Raw genomic sequence first — 17,909 nt, 5'->3', positions numbered from 1 at the left:
GGATATATTTCTTTATTTATCAAGCTGGAAATGAAACCAGCTCTCTCTGTGGCAGTGGTCAAATTTAATCCCCAAACCAGCCCCCCCACCCCCTGATGCCCAAATCTGGGCTTGTTTCTGATATATGTGGTATAAAAATCCAGCAGGAGCTATTTTATAGATTACACCCCCTATTTCATTTGACATTGGCTTCTTTCTCCTTTTTTTTCTATCCGCTGCATTGTTTAATAGAACAGGATTTTTTAAAGTCCGGGAGCATGTTGCCCCCTGCAGGACAAAGAAGGCGGCACACCTCGCCTCATCCCATCCATACAACAGCGACAGGCTGTCAAGAGAGCGGGGATTATCTTCTCAGCGGCCGGATTAACTAAAATAAATGTTCTCACAGAAAGTTGCCAGGCCTGTTTTCATCCTCTCGGTGTTGACTTTGAGATCTCTTCCCAGGGCTTTTTTCTAAAGAAGTGTTGTCTTTGTGGCTGCAGCGAAGGCTTATTAAAGAATATGCTTTCAATTAGAGCACCAAAGGAGGAAAAAAAAAAAAGAGAGAAGTTGCTGCAGACAATAAACATTTCAACCGAGGAGAAATGTATTGCCGGGGATTTCTGGCCACAGAAAGATATGTTTGATTTAATGTCCTCAGGCCTTGTAAAATTGCCGAAATTATATATTGAACAAAAGCAACGCGGGGCTTTTACTACAATGTAGAGACTGTAAATCCTGTGTTGTTATTGAGGTTGTTGGCAAGACTCTGTCAGCAGACACGTAGCGGTCGGTGGTTTATGCCTGGAGGCCTGTGTGGGCAACAAAAAAATCAGGACTAAAGCTGCTACTGTGCTTTTTTTGTTTTGTTTTGCTGAACAAAGCCGCGCACGTTGATGCAAATAAAAGGCCTTTGTGCTCATTTGCATCGAGGTGAAATTCAGCTAAACTGCTGCGACGCTGGAGGCTGAAATGGGCGCCCGTTTCTTTAAACGCTAAGTGGAAAATGTGTTTGCAGCATCCTATAAAATGACTTTATGTGTCATAAAGAAAGAAGAGCCAGAAAAGTCATTGGTTTTCTGTCCATATATATACATATATATACGTCCAGCTCCTGGCAGGGGGATGCACTACTTTACGCTCTTGTATGAGTGGATTTACAGCAGCCATTACTCCTGACAGGGAGAGCCTCCCCGCTGCACATAGTAGCCGTGAATTTACTGCTGCGGTGAAGACGGGGATTGGTTTTAATGGTGACTCTGGTTTAATATTCCCCCTCAGCAGCTGAATCACCCAGTTACGATCTGCTTTTGTAACAGAAGTAACAATGTAGTGACACATGGCTGTTTATAAGGCGAGTATGGTCATACGGAGCAATGGAGCAATGCGACTCGGTGTCACATTACAGTTGTTTTGATGTTTTTCTTTCCAGTTTGGTTTCATGGTTTTTCACGAGAGACCCGGCATAAAGGAGGGCCTCACGTCGAGGAGGATGTTTTGTCCATATGCCACACAGAGTGACACGCTCACTGTCTCTGACCTATATTCTTTCACGCCACAAGATGTCCCCATAATGCTTGTCTGTGAGAAAGCACTCCAGCTTCTTGGCAGGCACGCACTGAGTAATACCGCATCATGACTGGTGCTGATGATGAGGATGAGGATGGGCAGTAAGTAATTCCATTTGCACTGAAGAAAACTGATGAAGAACTGACAGGATAATCTGGTGATTCCCAACATTTTTCATTGGCTCTAAAGCTCTGATTGACTCCAAAACAACTAGAATATTTAAGCATGTGTGCACACCCTCTGTTTAGAGTTAACCAATCACATTTAGATTCATGTTAAATAGTAGCCAGTACACATCTGTAAATAACTGAATTGATTCTCATTGAACTCTTATATATAAAGTTCAAATGTTTTATCCAGAGGATTATCCAGTGACTTACTTTTACAGCAAAGAGCTTTCAAAACTTCAGATGTTTAAAGGAATCCGTCAGGAGAGGTGCAGGAGAATTTCCAAGGTAACATGTGTTTCCATAGATATACTGTAGAGTACAGTGAAGGCAGTTATTTAAAAGGTTATTTAAAACTTTTATTCACTTATGTACAGTAGTCTCTGTTTAAAATACTAATGCATTCACTTCAGATGTTTTCTTCCACAGAGCCAGACTTTGTGGTAATGTTTAAAGTGCTCTGGGGGAATAGTTCTCTGGGCTTCCTGAAGCTTTTTTTGCACATTGACTCCTTTATTACTCATTTTCAGTCCAGTCCATTTTCAGAGGAATGTTTTGTTTGTTTGTTGAGCCACTTACACAGACCTATGAGTCATTTAAGCACAAAAAAGAAACTTAACTCAGGGGATTAACCAGTCTTGTGACTATGCATAACAGAGAACTTTGCAAATACCCAATTATAAGATGTGTCTTTAGGCCCTCTGTGCGTTTTTGTGACAGGCTGCTAGTAACAATCTGTGAAAGATGTCAAAGATACCACAGTTTGACAGACATAAAATAGTACTTTTGCACCAGCAAGGTGATTCCCAAAGAGATATTGGCTGAAAATGTAACATATCTCACAATGGTGTGCAGGGTGTCCTTAAAAAATTTGAGGAAACTGGACAAAAGAAGTGTCAGTATCTGTTCATTTGAACAGTGTCACATTTTCCTAGCCAAAGAAAAGAAATCAGAAGTGAGTCGAGACTTTTGCACGGCACTGTATATCCACATATACTTTTCTCACCACCTCCCTGGGTACTTGTACTCCTAGGTGGGAATAAAAGGATGATAATCATCTCTAATCAACCCTTGTTAAGCTAAAGTTGAATCTCTTATTCACCAAACACTGCATCTTTGTTTGCAAAAGAAGAAACTTTTTCCCTCTTTTTCTTTCTAGTGTGTGTCTTTGGCCTCAGACCCATTTGCAGATATTTTACAATCTTGTATTTTTAGCTGATATTCCTGGCAAGGCTTTGACAGTTGGTAGATCACCCAAATCTACGGAAATGGAAGCCAGTGGCTTTGTCATAGACTGTCAGCAGCAGCGACAGATGCTTGGCTTTATGTACAATAGAAACTGCCAGACCAAGAGAATGATCCCGGCTTATTTGCTCCGTCAGCTAAAAAAAAATCCTCCGCCTTGCTGCTAGGAATTTGCTTAAAGCTTTTTCTGCAACTTTGTCAAGAAAACTGGAGGAGGGAGTGTGCCACCACAGGGACCTTAGTCTTTGAAGTTGGGTTTGAGGCAAGGATGTCTTTCTCCTTTGGGATCCAAAGACAGAATCCTTCAGAAATGAAGAATCCAATTAAAGAATTGGAAAAGACCAGAGAAAACTGGCTAAATGCTTCATGGAGACCATATACACCACAAGCAACATTTATAAAGCTCTGAAATCAAGGAATGGAAAGCAGAGATAAGTAGGCATAAGTGATCCCACCTTCCTCTTACCAAGGAACTCCAGCTTTTTAATTCAGGATCTATCAATAGTTGGGTCGAATGAGGTCATGTTTACTCATCATCATAACAATAATGTAAAGGGGAAAAAAAAAGGTGAACCACGCACAAGAAGAGAGGACGGTTTGCATGGTGTGAGGAGGAGAGGAGCAGGGTAAACATGCTATTCATAGCTTCAGTGATATCGGGGAGCATTTTCTGAATAGATCTGAAATGAAATGAAAAGCAGGAGAAAGACTGAGGCACAGGAGAGCGGGCTCAGTGATTTCAGTTGACATTTAGTGTGAACTTTCTGTCATAGAAACAGAAAGAAGCGGAGGTTCATTATGAGCATTTCAAAGTAACAACAAACTACTGGAAGTAATGCCAATCAAGGCGGCCTAAATGTCATCATGCCCTTATTCTTTTATTTCCTCTAACACCTAAAGTCAGGGGAAAAAGCGGCGAGGTGTGGATTGTTTTTTTCAGCTAGGACAAGCTGTGTTTGGTTTCAGATGTTTGGTGAGCAGATGTTTTGGTGATTATGATGCTGAGACAGCCTGTTTGCTTGCCCTGATCCGAGGAGGGTCGAATATTCGGGGAAGGGGGTCGTAAAAATTGTGGCATGTGACTCGAGGGTGATCTTTTTAGCCCCTTTTCAGGCCACGCACTGCCTGAGAGTTGATCGTCCTTCTGCTCTTTCCCACAGCGAGAAAAGCTGATCCACGAGCTAGAGGAAGAGCGACGCCTGCGACTGGAGAGCGAGAAGCGTCTCCGGGAAGTGACGGAGGAGTCCGAGCTGGGTCGGGCGCAGGTGGTTTCACTGCAGCAGCAATTCTCCAGGTAAAAGAACCCAGGAGCACAGAGCGGTCTTTAAATCCCATTCTTCAGCCCTCACTCATTACGTTTGAACAAAAGGAATAAATAAAAACAAATAGAGGACGAATTACAAAGTTGCTATGATACTGATCCTGATTTATTCAGCATCAGCAAATATTGTATTCAGGTGTGTGGGAGGTGATGAAAAGTACGAACGTCTATAAAATGATTGTGTTTCACTTGAGTGATTTGATCTCCTTTTTATGCAGTGCTGTGAAAAAGTATTTGCCCCCACCTGATTTCTTTGTTGTTTGTCTTAGTTGTTTTACCCTGAGTAAGTACAAAATTCAGTTTTTCTTTGATGATAAACCACATTTGTTAGAAAGCTGAGTTCAGTTTCACAAGCCACACTCAGGCCTGGTTACTGGCAGCCCTGCTGAATCCAGAAATCACTTAAATAGAACCTGTCTGAGAAAGTGAAGCAGGTTAAAAGACCTCAAACAGCAACACATCAGGCCATGATCTAAAGAGCTGAGAAACAAAGTCACTGACATGTGTCAGTGGAAAGGGTTAGAAAGCCATTTCTAAGGTTTTGTAACGCCAATGAACCACAGTGAGAGCCATTATACACACATGGAGAAAACTTGTATCAGTGGTGAACCTTCCCAGGAGTGACCAGCCTACCAAAATTACTGCACCAGAACAACATTAAAGAACCACAGGCCTCACTTTGAACTTTGACCTCGGTTAAGGTTATCATGATTCCATAATAAGACAGAGACTGGGCAAAAATGGCATCCATAGGAGAGGCCAAGGAGAAAACCACTGCTGACCAAAAAGATCACAAAGGTTCGTTTCACATTTACCAAAAACATCTAGATGATCCCCAAGAAAATATTCTGTGGACTGACGAGACAAAAGCTGAACTTTGTGGAAGGTTTGAGTCCCGTTACATCTGACATAAAACTAACAGCATTTCATAAGAGTGGACCAAAATTCCTCCACAATGATGTGAAAGACTCACCTCCACTTATCACAGAAGCTTGATTGCAGTTCTTGCTGCGAAGGGCGGAACAACTACTTTTTAAGGTTATGGGCATTAACAAGTAGGTTTGAATAACTTTTTTCCCTTATCCATGCCTTTGTTTAATACTCAAATTTGCTTTGTTATCTGAAACATGAAAGTGTGACAAATTTGCAAAAAACCCCTCAGAAATCAGGAAGGAGGCAGATACTTTTTCACGGCACAGTATCTGTAACATTTTAAGGAAGAAAAATTGTACTTCTTAACCCCATTTAAGGGCAACCACCCACACATAAATCCTTGAACTGCTTTTCCATTTATTTTCTGTTCTTATTTGAGACTTTATGGATGTATCGGACACCACGCTAGATGAATAATCCTTGAGTAAATAAAGGTTTTAAAGAGATGACCTCACACGCTTTCCTTTCACTAAACTGCAGGTCATCACAAGCCATCTGCAAGAAATTGTAATCAGTGAAGAAATGCGCTTAATCATTCAGAGGTTTGACTTATTTCGAGTCCCTTGCATTACTTGTTGTCCTACTTTCATTTGAAAAGGCCAAAGCATCTGCGTCATCGAGTAATTATTGTCTCTTTGCTGTAAAAGTTATGACAGGAATTTGAGTAGGTTTTACTCAAAGTCTGTAGCTCGGAGTCAGAATCTGGACTCAGAGACCCCTGGATGTTTTTTCCTCTCTGGTTTGAACTCTGTTGCCCTGGAAAAGGGCACCTGTGTTCACCTTTTTTTCTTTTTTTAACTTTTCATTCACGAAGGAAAAATGAGCCATGCTAGACTTTTCTTCTAAAATATGTCTTTACCAGAGGCTTAATAAAACTGGACGTTTGGACCCAATGCTAAGAAAAAAAGATACATTTGCAAGTGCAAGAGTGAAGAATCTCAACTCCCATATTCTTTATAAAAGTGCATTTAAAAGTATTGAATGCTATGTCCACACAGAAAGCATTCACAGTGACATTCAGCGAATTCAGGGGGAAAAATACTGGTTTCCTAGTCAGATACCTGAATGACCTCACCTGGCTCCTTTCGATGTGGAGGAGTAGCAGCTGTACTGTCTAAGATACTTAAACTCATCCACCCTTGACAACAACTCGTTCCAGACCCAAAGTGGGCATTCCACCCTTTTCTAGCTGAGAATCATGGTCATAGGGTTAAAAAGATATTGCAGACAATACTGAGTATAGTTGTATGGAACAATACAGCCAGTTTCTGATTTCTATTCTGATCAATGCTATCACCCAGCAGACAACCAACAAACACGATTGGGTCAGACATGCAATGAAAAGGGTGAGCTGGGATTGAGGTGGGTTGCAAAGCAGCTTGCAGAGGCAGCAAAAAAACGGAGCCAGGTTAGGCCAAAATTGGCACGGTGAAGATTCCAGTCTGTCCCAATGCGGCTTTTGAATTAGTAGTGCTTTTCTACTCTATTTGAGCACTCAAAGCGCTTCTTTACTACAAACGTCATTCAAACAAGTACCCTTTTCTATACCTGTGCACTTTTAACCCAACAGCTCGGGGGTTCAGTATCTTGTTGAAGGATATTTTGTCATGTGGACTAGAGGATCCACAGCCACTGTTGCTGTACTAAGCCTTTGCCTGGGTACTGAGTTTAACCCTTTGCTCCAATTTCTTAAAACTTCACAGTAAGCTGCAGTAATGGGGTGATCCAAGTGATCAGAGTAAATCTAATAAAACAAACTTGGACATTTTTTATCAAACTGTTTCTCTTTAAGGAGATATCAGTGGCATGTACAGCAGCCTGGAGCATTTTTTTTCCCTGAAGCGTCCAGAAACCAGTAACCATCCCTTTTAGTGAAAGCAATAGATTTTTGCCAGCAATTTTCTGCAATCAGCACAATCTTTCAGTAACCTTCAAAATAGATACCTTGTTCCCACTTTTTCTATTTCTCACATTCTTTTCTTTGCTTTTCCATTTCATCAGGGCACTTCAGTGCCATTTCTCTGAGACGCTTGACCTTGTCTTCGTCAGAAAAAGATCGTCCGATACATTACTTTTGCTTTGCAGAAAGGGAACCCATAAGGCGTGAAGCCCTTAAACAATGCTCTCGTCATAACTTCAGTAACCTCTATTTCATGAACTCGTCCTCCTCTTTGCAGCTGCTGAAGTGTGACAGAGAGGGACAGCAAATCAAGAGCCGGGGCCCGAGTTGATGCCATAATTAGGCGATAGGCATTCAGTATGCAAAAGGACGGGGCTGGGAAAAAAAAAAGAGTCTGGGGGATTTTACATTGACTGCTTATCTTCTCATTAAGTTGGTTGGAGAAAATCCGGTACGTTTTAATGGTCCCAGTGTTATAGTGCAGACGAGGGCAGAGTCGCCGCCAGGGGAGGAATAAAATATTTAAGAGCCATTCCAAAGATTTATCACATATTTAAAATGTTCCATTGATGCCTCTGAATTAAGCTCAGCGGTGTTTCTCACTCATGTTGGCCTTCCTTGCATTCCTGATGCACATTTATACAGTTTACACTGTTTCGGAGATAGCTGAGGGGAGTTCATTTTGCTTTATCCTTCCTAAACCTGAAGCAGTTTTCTATTTCCGGCATTTCCCCTGTCCACGTCTTCCATCGGGGTCACCTTCTGACCTTTACGTAGACTTATTGGGTTTTTGCACAGGTTCCCCGGCATAATAAAGAGTGCAGATACAGTGCAATCGCTCCTCAAGGCTAAAAGTGAATTAGTGAGATAGTAGCTCGCAATACAAGAGTCAATGTGCTGAAGCCAGAGTGAGAGGAAGTACAGCAATTCTATTAGGGGGGAAATATATGAAGCTTATCCCTGATTGGGTCCTGCACAGGTCCCCGCAGAGCCAAATGAATTTGTCTGCATGGCAGGGGTTGTCCAGATAGATGGCTCTCATTGGACGTCCGGCGGCTACCGTTCCTGCTGCCAAGCAACGCCGTGGCAGTAAAGACAAAGATTCCATTATGTCCTTAAAAAGCGCTCATCGAAGCGGGGATGTTCGGCCCTACCTCGCTCGGCTGTTGCCATTCCAGCGGTGTGGCGCGCTGACATCATGCTCGATTGCTGCAATTTCCCCACGTCGTCAATGCTTCTTAGCAACTCCCAAAGGGAACGCGGGGTTCGGGCTGCAAGTTCGAAAGATATCTCCCCGCTCCCCTACCGCCTCTGCTCAAACAAGCTAACAGGATTTCACTCTCAGAGCCTTAATCTTTGTTTAAAGCGATGCCCGAGCGCTTATCTGAATGTGAACGAGTCCCCTCACAAGCATGTGGAGTGTGTTTACTGGTACCTGGTCCCTCCGCCGCATTAGCATGCTTACATGGCAGCCAATAATCTGCGGTGGCAGATGGGACAACAGTGTGGTCACTTTAATTAGCCAGTAAAAAAAAGAAGCCTTCCTGTAAACCTTTGCCCTACTTGCATCTGCTGTTTCAGTTATTGGCTTACGGATGCTTGCCTTCAACCGGCAGACGACACTTATTTACCTCTCTGCTGGCTCTCCTGATTGATTCGGGCTCATTATTTGTTGTGCATTTAGTGTGTGTGTGTGGGGGGGGTTAGAAACCTTAGTTCATCAATGTGTCTTTTTGAGATAATACCCACAAATCATGTTAAGTGGATGTCCAGTCTTTTAAATAGACCGCGATCTGCTTGACCTCAGGCAACAATTGATTTGCGTGTCGCTAATTAATTGAGGTGGCACTTTTGGAATCACAGAGATGAGGATGGAAATAAGGCGGACCAGTCGGAGCGATAAAAGCCAGCCGAGTGCTTTAGCTGGGATATCAGACTCTATGCAAATAAGTGATTTCTGCTCAGAATTCTTTGCTTTTTGAGCTCTCTGCTTTGTTGTGTGATGATGTGAAGCAGGAAGGTAATGAGCTGCTTGTTACAGCTGCTCTTTACTGTATCAGATACGTGAACAAACAGCAACACCAAACAGAAAAGATCAGTCGGTCACCCCTACAGCCGGACAAACTCCAGGGAATCTCGGCTTCTTACAGCCTTTGTTTTGTCTGCTTTGCTTTCTTTTCTTTCCTTTGTAATGCTTGGGCTATTTTTTTTTTCCTTTTTTTGGCAGGGGTAACAATTTAAGGCAGGAATTGGCAAAACTGAAACAACTGGCTTTTTCTTTTCAGCTTTCACCCTCAAAAAAAAAAAAAAACAAGAAAGAAAAGAAAAGAAATAGCTCAATTTGCTCCCGAGATCAGAAAGCTGGCATTCTTCAACTGACTGGCCACTTAACTCTAGACATAGGTCTATATCCTCTCCTCTGCATGCACACGCACCCTCCCCCAACCAGTTGGGCTCTTAGCCTGGTGTGGGTCACATGCCCAACCTCCCCTGACCGACCCCCTCTCTAAGGCTTCCCCCCGCTACTAGCAAGGCCTCTGCAGTCATTAAACTCCAGCGGATTAGCGGGAGACTTCAGCAGCGTCCTCGGCCCACCCTGGACGTCCCCACAACTCCACACGGACACTTTAAGAGCTGGGACGGGCCCAGCAGGGGAAAGAGAGAGAAAAGATGGGGGACACAACTTAAAAATCTTCTCGTCCTTCCCTAAATGAGAGCATAAATTAATATCAGGGACAGAAACACGATCCGATTAAGCGCATTTGGATGTCTGCTCTCCGAGGCCTTGACTACATCTCGGCTCCAAGCTCAGACAGGATGACCGCCGGGGAGACACGGGGGCCACTGGGGCCACTGGGGACCCTGCATTAAAAATGTGGCTTGAGGATGAAGAAGACAATTTTTGCAGGTAATGAGCACAAGTGCAAATTTCATTTTACCCAGGTACTTTTTGCAGTGATTTGTTTTGTTTCCTTCCTCACACTCTAAAAACTTTATTGGACTCATCCCTCTGCCTGTTCTTGGAGGTCAGACACTTCCAGAAAGGAGTGAAAATGTGAAGTCCTTGTTTTCCAAGAGATTCCTCTCTACTTTTTTCTGCTCTATCTTTAAATCAGACTCTCTGTCGCCCAGAAGACGGGCGCGCTCATTGACAAAACTGGGGCGTTTACAGCCGACTCGCTCCACTTGACTTTGACTCATTACTGTCTTTGAAGGGCCCTCTTCACGCAGGATATGGGAGACTTATGGCCAGACTAACAACAGCAGCAGATGACGACGGGTGCCTGCAGATTTACAGCCCAGCGGCGTGCTCTTTTCAGCACGGTGTGTGAGAACATGCATGCACGCTTGCATACGCAGCGTATTTAGGAGGCCGGTGATGTAAACATGCAGGAATGGCAGCGCTTTTCAAGTCTGGACGCATTGTTTGGACAGTCACGCTCAGGTTGAGATCCCTCTGCGGTCTGCAGCATTCATGTTCTGCTCCCATTACCACCACCGCCGCCACAGCTGGACCGCCAAAGCCTGATAGGCTCAGACAGGGGGAGCTGAGTGGTTGCGCTCTGTTTGCAGATCAATGCCCTCTCTTCTAATCATTCAAGCATCCAGCCACGCCGGGTCCGAGTGTTTTAATTTGGCGCATTCGAAACAGATCTTCCCCCCTCCTCCCACTCCCACTCCCTCTGCAGGGTTTAGCCAGATGAATCAGGCCCTCTGTTCAAGGCGACACATCTGGGGTCATTAACAGGATGGAGGAGGGGTCAGTCTTTTTTGAAGTTACTTCCTTACTGTTGCCCAATGGGGGAATGGGGCTGTTAAATAGATAATAGGTGTCTGGACTATTTTGGGAGCACCTCATATTTAAAAGGATTTATTGGTCCGTTTCAGCCCCCTCCCTTCTCTCTTTAACTTCCAAATCTGACCAGGGAATTATGTCTGATTGAACTTAATTTGGGTTATTCTACTCTATCACTTGCACTAAATTACTAGCCCATAAGAGGGCTTTGGTATCAATCTTCCCATTTTTCTTTGAAGATAAGACACAGTCCCCTCACTTAAAGCGCTCCACTGGGTTTCTGTGGCAAAAAGTGACCCGTTATCTGCTTGTAATTGTGTCAGACGGCCACAAATACTTGCACATGCCCTCTCCATTGCACCACAGCAACTTCCGCCTTGGATTAAACATGCTGGTTATGATGTTAATAGGTCAGATTACAAGCGTGTGTGGAAGTAGGGCATCCAGCTACAGCAGCAGCAGCTCGCCGGCTTTCTCTGGAGTGTGAAGCTGGTGACTGTAGCCTAAAGCCAAAGAGCATGTAATTCAAACTGATCTCACTTGCACTATAGATTTGGCTGTCTGGCAGCTGCTCTGATTGACACATATACACAGATGTGTTACACAAGCAGCTCACCTACTTCCTAAAGGGTCGATTCGTCCGCCTCTGCCCCTGTAGTTCAGCTGAGGTGAGTTTAAAAAATTTAAACGCTGAATTTCTTCCTCTGAAGTAAATCAAAGGGTCACCTCGGTGTAATAATCTGCCTGTTTGCCATTCATTGCTGCAGAATGCTAAGCAGGAAATCTTTATGGTAATCTTTACTTACAGGATACAGAGCTGAGGTTTGATTTTATTCACAAATGATTTCTCAGTTTTATTCCAGTATTTAAATTTGGCTGTTACTTATTTATTTGTTTGTTTTTGCCTGAATTTTTGCAAGAAAGGCTGATCAGTCAACCAGTTACTTTCTATAACAACTTAGGTCTCATTTAGTCTCCAAACTTTCAGAACATAGCCAGTGTTCAGGCTTACATTTTGAAATTGCGCATTCGACTTGATATAAAGGAAGGCTAGTCAAATTTTACTCAGTGTTAAACGGAGAACCTGGGGTTCACATGGGTTGCAAAGTGGCTTGCAGCCCCATTGTCAAAGGAGAATAAAATTAAAGATTAAGTAGTATGGCCCAATACTTTTGTTGATGCAGTGTATATTGGACGCTTGATGTACGGTAGAAACCATGCATGAGTAATAACAGACATGCCATTGGCTAAGTCAGACTTGAATTTGCATTAAATGGAGAAAATTGGGTTCACATGTGTTGTAAAGCGGCTTGAAGATGCCAGTTACAAAGCTAAATAGTAGACTTCAATGACTTCCATGCGTGACATTAAAGATGGATGTAGCTTCCAGGTCTGAAAAGTGAAGCCAATTCAGAAGTGCCTTAAATCTGTATTTCTTCCAGCTTGTTAGATTGCCTAGAGAAGTTTGATTGTTTAGAAGTCTATGAGGAGGACGTCTATGCTTCTCGCTAGATTTATGTCCCCAGTAAACATTTTCCTAATAGGATTATAGTTTAAATTGCTTGTTTGAAGTTAAGTTTAATACAGCATAAAGTTCTTATTGTGAGTAATTATCCCATTTAGGGTAAAATAGATGACAAAAAGAGAATGATATAAAGAGTGGCAGCCAAAAGCTTAGCTCAGAGCTTTTAAATCCAGTGGGTACATACATCTTTTTGTCTAATCATTAGTAAAATAAGCCTGAAATATATTTAACTTATCCAGACTAAGAGAAACACATACATATCCACACTTCTTTTGGGAAATCGGTACAACTGATTTGGTTTCTTTGCTTTTCCTTCAAAATGGCTTGACTGGGTTTGATCAAGCAATGGTCTTCCACCCCTTCTCTCCATCTTGACCCCTTCAAATTCCCAAAAGTCCATGGTAGGAAGAGGCTGTAGGCTCTGGGTGTAAGTAATGCGCTACACGCTGTCATCACGACTAAGGTCTCCTGCTGTGCTGTCTTGCTCAGTCTGTAGCTCTCTCTCACATGTGGGATGCACATGCCTGCAGCCCATAAGGGAGATGCTTAGAGAGGCTCCAGCGAGATGCTCTCGAGGGCCGATGGCTTTCTTTGCTGCTAAATGCTTCCTTTGGCCAGGGGTGAACATGTGGGACAGACCTTGTGAATTTGCACTCTAAATCCTCCCAAATGTAGTGGAAGTGCTGGGGGTTGAGGGGGATGAAGGAGGAATCTAAATCTGGTCGCCTCCATATGTCCTTTTTAATTTACACTCTTGCAGGCTAGTCCTCGATTGCACCCGGTCTGTGCAGTCTGAGCGGCGCTTCTGCTAAAAACCCTTTTGTGGTTATTTTAGAAGTCTTGGATGGCTGAACTGTTGTGGTTTTTGCACATTTTTACTATTTGCCGTTGTTGTCACAGCAGTCGGCCAGCAAAGATGTATGAAATATGATTTACGGGGCACACTAAATGCTCCAGCCGCTTGATCTCTTTTTCCCCTTGCGTCTCTTGCATGTGTGTCTTGTTGGTCAGGTTAAAGTTCTCTGGCGAGAGGCAGCGGTCACAAGGGCGAGGACCTTTGAAAAGCTACTCCACTGTAACATGCATGACTGATGTGCAGGACTTTTACAACTCTGACCTGTCCTCAAAGCCAAACTCTTCACCACCAGTTTTGTTTGCCTCTCTGCTTCATTTAGGTCACGTACTAGAAAGGGTCTCCTTGCGAGTTTTCTGCAAAAACAGCTCTAAGAGGATAAGAGTGGCTTAGCATTGTGTTAAGCTAGGCAATCACCCGGTGGGTGTGTGTTGCTGGAAAGGAGTCTGAGAAGAAGAATGGACTATTTCGGGGCCAAAAAACAGACAGTTTCGCAGCGCCTTGTTAAGGTCAGATAAGGCGATTGGAGCTGTCGATGAATCAGTCACACGAGGGCCCCTCATGGCCTCGATTCAGCCGCACAACCAGGTGATTGTTCTCAGTATCGTTTCACCAGCTTTGGGTATTCCAATTGTGCTCCGGTCAAATCAGATTAGAGGGTTTCAGTCAACCGAAGCCTGACAGCGGCGCTGATAAACTGAGAGTGCGACCACAGTCGGGGAGAGCAAGAAGAGCGTCCTCTTGTTCAGGTGAAGAGTTTTTGAGGATTCAGATATTTCATCCTCACATTATGGCCCTCATTCTCAAACACATGCCTGTGGGACTTTCTGTGATAAAGAGGAAAAACAAAGTAAAAGACCTTGCTTTTATTTCTAATTCGGGATAAAGACAAAGTGCCTGCCGAGGAACGCTGGCAGCATGAATATCCCCACAATAGGAGTGTGTGTGTGTGAGTTTGTGTGTCTCCTGCTTCATCTGAGCTGTGAAACTTGCAAACATGCATGTGGCAGGAGAGCACTGACTAAAATTAACTAAAAATGTGATGGTAGAAAGCGACTCGCTGGAAGTCCTGTGGAGATCTCTGATCGTGCGGTGAGCGTCCTGGCACGCTGCCTCCCTCTCAGCTTTTCTTGCACGGAAAGTGTCGATTTTATGAAAGCCAAAGCCTCTTAATCACTAATAAAGACCCACACAGCTACACATGTGCGTGTACACAAACACACACACAGGCTGACAAAACAGGGGGATCCCTGTCCTTACTTGTGCAAGTCCATCGCTGCTCCCCCCCGCCACCGCCTTCCCCGTGCTATCTGAGACTGCTGGCCTGCTTGCCGCCCAGCAGGTGCCCTTCTCTTGTGTGGAGGGCTTAACATGGGACATATGGGAAAGTCTTTGCCTGCCAGATCACTGTCTTTGCACAGGCTAGTGCCGGATAATGACACATTGGAGACACAGCAAGTACAGAGTGATAACAGGAGCTGTGCCGTCAGGCTGACTTGGTTGACCCGGCCGCTGGACTGACCGTCGATTGAGTGAAAAGCACTCAGGCTTATATGATGACCACATGGCCTATTTTAGCCCAGAGACCCACATATCTGCTGTAGTGTCTGGGTCACTTTACAGCGGATGACTTCACATATGGAGCTCAGGGACGTCTGCACGGTGCTTCTGGCCTTTTTCCGAAAAAACGGTGGCAGTAAAAATGGAGAAAAAGTCAAGATGGGGTGAGTTTTGAGCTGCAATTTTCAGCTTTTGGCGGAGGTTTTTGGAGCCCTTTGATCATTTTCAGGTCTGTGAAGGAATTTGTCATTCAAGGTTAGAGCTGAATAAAGGGGGATGCAGTTTTGATGAATAGAAATAGTTTTGAATGAAGCGTTTGAAGTCATTGTGGCTTTTGACAGCTGTATGGTAAAAAGAGGAAGAGGACAGGAAGTTTTTCATATGCTAACTGTAGCACCCGCTCTGTTCTGACAGTGCATCGTTTTGTACCGCTGCGGATCGCTGTCACATGAAGAGCTCTGAGCTCGTGTGCGTTCTCCGTGTGTATGTGTGTGTGTGTGTTTGAGAGGAGGCGAGAGGGGTGTGTTAGCCTTAACATCGTCGGACCCCAGGCTGAAAATTGATTGGAGTCTTAATTGTATTTCCTGGACTGCTGACAAGCACCACACTTGAAATTCAGCCGGTGCGCCACAAGGGTCAGGAGAGTCAGAATTGGCATTTGCCTTTTGTCCTTTCCTTCGTCTCTCCTTCCCAGAATGATGCTTTGAGTAGGTCCCTGCAAGCACTTTGAGATTAATCACACTATCACACTGAGCATGTTTTTTATGTAAACTAATGCTCTGTCATCTGAGGATTATATTCCATCCATCAAAAGCATTTAGCATGCTCCCTCTCTCTCACATGTAAATATGTTTCAAGTAGCTGACTTTAGCAAAGACAAATTGCACTGTTTACTTGTCTTGTTTAGCTGGGAGCTTGTCCTGTTCTTTACTTAGCTTTGGAAACATACGTTTGCTTATTTAAATGCACTATTTTAATGCTCGAGGAACCGCATTACTTCATAATTACCTCTCTCGCAAACTAACAAATTAATGCTAATTATTCAAAGCACTCTTAGTCATAGTGCTGCGCTGCATGAGTTGCTGAAGAAAATGAGATTAGAATGAGTAGTTCAGGCACAGGACGTCAGATCACAGTTCAAAATTCAAACAGATGAACTACAAGTCAGTTCCAAAAACTGCTGATGCTCTGTTAGCTGTCAGGAATAAGAGAATTTAGTGATTTTCAAATAAACTGGAAGCTCTATTTAATTGAATATGATTTTTATGAGATTGAAGAAATTAATTTGCTTGTAGATTTAAGCATTTACGTTATGATTAGGGCATAACGTAACGTAGGGCAATAAAAGACTGAAAAAGTAAGGTAATGATAAAAAAATAGAAACACCTAGTGCAGCCTATGAGGTTAATTAGTAAGATAACTGGATGTACACTTACCAGACTCTTCATTAGGTCCGTCTGTTCAACTGCTCATTAATACAAATGGCACATGGCAACTTCTACTGAAGTTCACAACGAGCATCAGGGGAAAAAAGTGATTTAAGTGACTTTGAATGTGGTATGGCTGTTGGTACCTGAAGGGCAGATCTGATTTCTCCCCACACAACCATCACTAGGGTTTACAGAGGACGCACTTATAGATCTAAAAAAGAGAAAACATCCAGGGATCGGCAGTTCTCTGGGTAAAAATGCCTCAGTGATGTCAGAGGAGAATTGGCAGACTGCTTGAAGCTGACAGGAAGGCAAAAGTAGCTCAAATAACCTCTTGTTATGAGCAAACTATGCAGAAGAGCATCTCAGCAGCAACAGAAGACCACACCAGGTACCATTCCGTTTAGCTAACAACAGGAAACTATGGCCATAGTTTAGACGGGCTCACGAAATTGGACAATACTAGATTGGAAAAACGTGTCCTGGTCTGATGAGTCTTGATTTCTGCTGTGACATTAGCATAAAAAACATGAAAGCACTGATCAACTGAACACTGGTTGGATGTACAACTCTGCAGCAACTCTTTGATGCTATCATGTCACTATGAACTGTTTCCAGCAGCTTGTCATATCTGTGCTACAAAGAATTAAGGCAGCTCTGAAGGCCAACAGTATGTAAAATGGTAGTTCACCACTCGGTAAAGGTTTGTGAAGGCAAATGCTTTAAAAGTTTCAGAGAAATTTGAAAATTTCAAAGAATTTGCAGATTCCTGCATCTACAGCATATAACATCATTTACACAGTAACAAAATTCAGAGAAACTGTGTTCATAAAAGACAAGGCTGAAAACTAATATTCAGTGGCCATGTACCTCGGGCCCTCAAGTGCATTGAAAACCAGATTGATTCTGTAGTTGGAAATCACTGCGTGGGTGCATTCATTGTTGAATCTTCAAATGCAAGTAAAAATTTATAGTGTACAGGAAAAAAAGGGGATGTTTCGAGCTCAGAAGATCTCAGATCTTATTGGAAATCCTGGAGACAGGAGCAATAACTCTGAGAAATATATTCAGGTCTGGAGCCATGTACGCTGCCAGCAGATGACTTTTTTAGAGAAGGCCTTGCCTATTTCAGCAAGACAACGCCAAACTAAAGTCTGCAAAAAAAAAAAAAAAAATCTAAGCAGCAAAAAGAGGAAAACGCTGCTGTCAAAGCCACAGAAGCTGGTCTCTTCAGTTCCCAAATGCTTACAGAGTGATGTTCAAAGAGGAGGTGATGCAACGCTGTGGTAAACATGTCCCTGTCCCCAAGTAACAAACGAGCATAAAATAGAATTTCAACAACACTTTTTTTTAATATGTTGCCTTTATAACATTTCCCGGTCACATATGGACGTTAAATGATTTGCAAATCTGTGGAAATGTGGTTGTAGCTGTAGCAAACGGAGAAAACGGGAGAGTTATCGCCATGCAGAATAAATCTTTAGTCCAGATGGAGCCAGATTTTTTTTTCTGTCAACAATGAGGACCTCCAGTCCCCCAGCACCACCGCTAGACTTCAAAGTCTTTCTGCCCGAGCCTTCAAAAGGACCAAAGTCTATCCAGTGAGATGCCACACACACACACACACACAC

At 43.3% G+C, this 17,909-nt stretch overlaps 1 protein-coding gene across 4 annotated transcripts in view; it reads left to right on the top strand.

Moving 5' to 3' along the window:
- The window catches only part of LOC134621347 (nck-associated protein 5-like), a 182,878-nt gene that overhangs the window by 104,305 nt on the left and 60,664 nt on the right, over window positions 1-17,909 (top strand). For 3 of the 4 annotated variants that reach the window (XM_063467798.1, XM_063467799.1, XM_063467800.1), the window contains one exon: window positions 4,121-4,254. In XM_063467798.1, the coding sequence (XP_063323868.1) occupies window positions 4,121-4,254 (134 nt within the window). Of the gene's footprint in view, window positions 1-4,120; window positions 4,255-14,887; window positions 15,013-17,909 lie in introns of those variants that run through there. The other variant, XM_063467801.1, reaches the window with a different exon arrangement.

This window comes from Pelmatolapia mariae, linkage group LG23, assembly GCF_036321145.2.
Source record: "Pelmatolapia mariae isolate MD_Pm_ZW linkage group LG23, Pm_UMD_F_2, whole genome shotgun sequence".
Classification (NCBI taxonomy): Eukaryota; Metazoa; Chordata; class Actinopteri; order Cichliformes; family Cichlidae; genus Pelmatolapia; species Pelmatolapia mariae.
The sequence above is the reverse complement of the archived record's forward strand: the minus strand, read 5'-3'. Positions and strand labels throughout refer to the sequence as shown.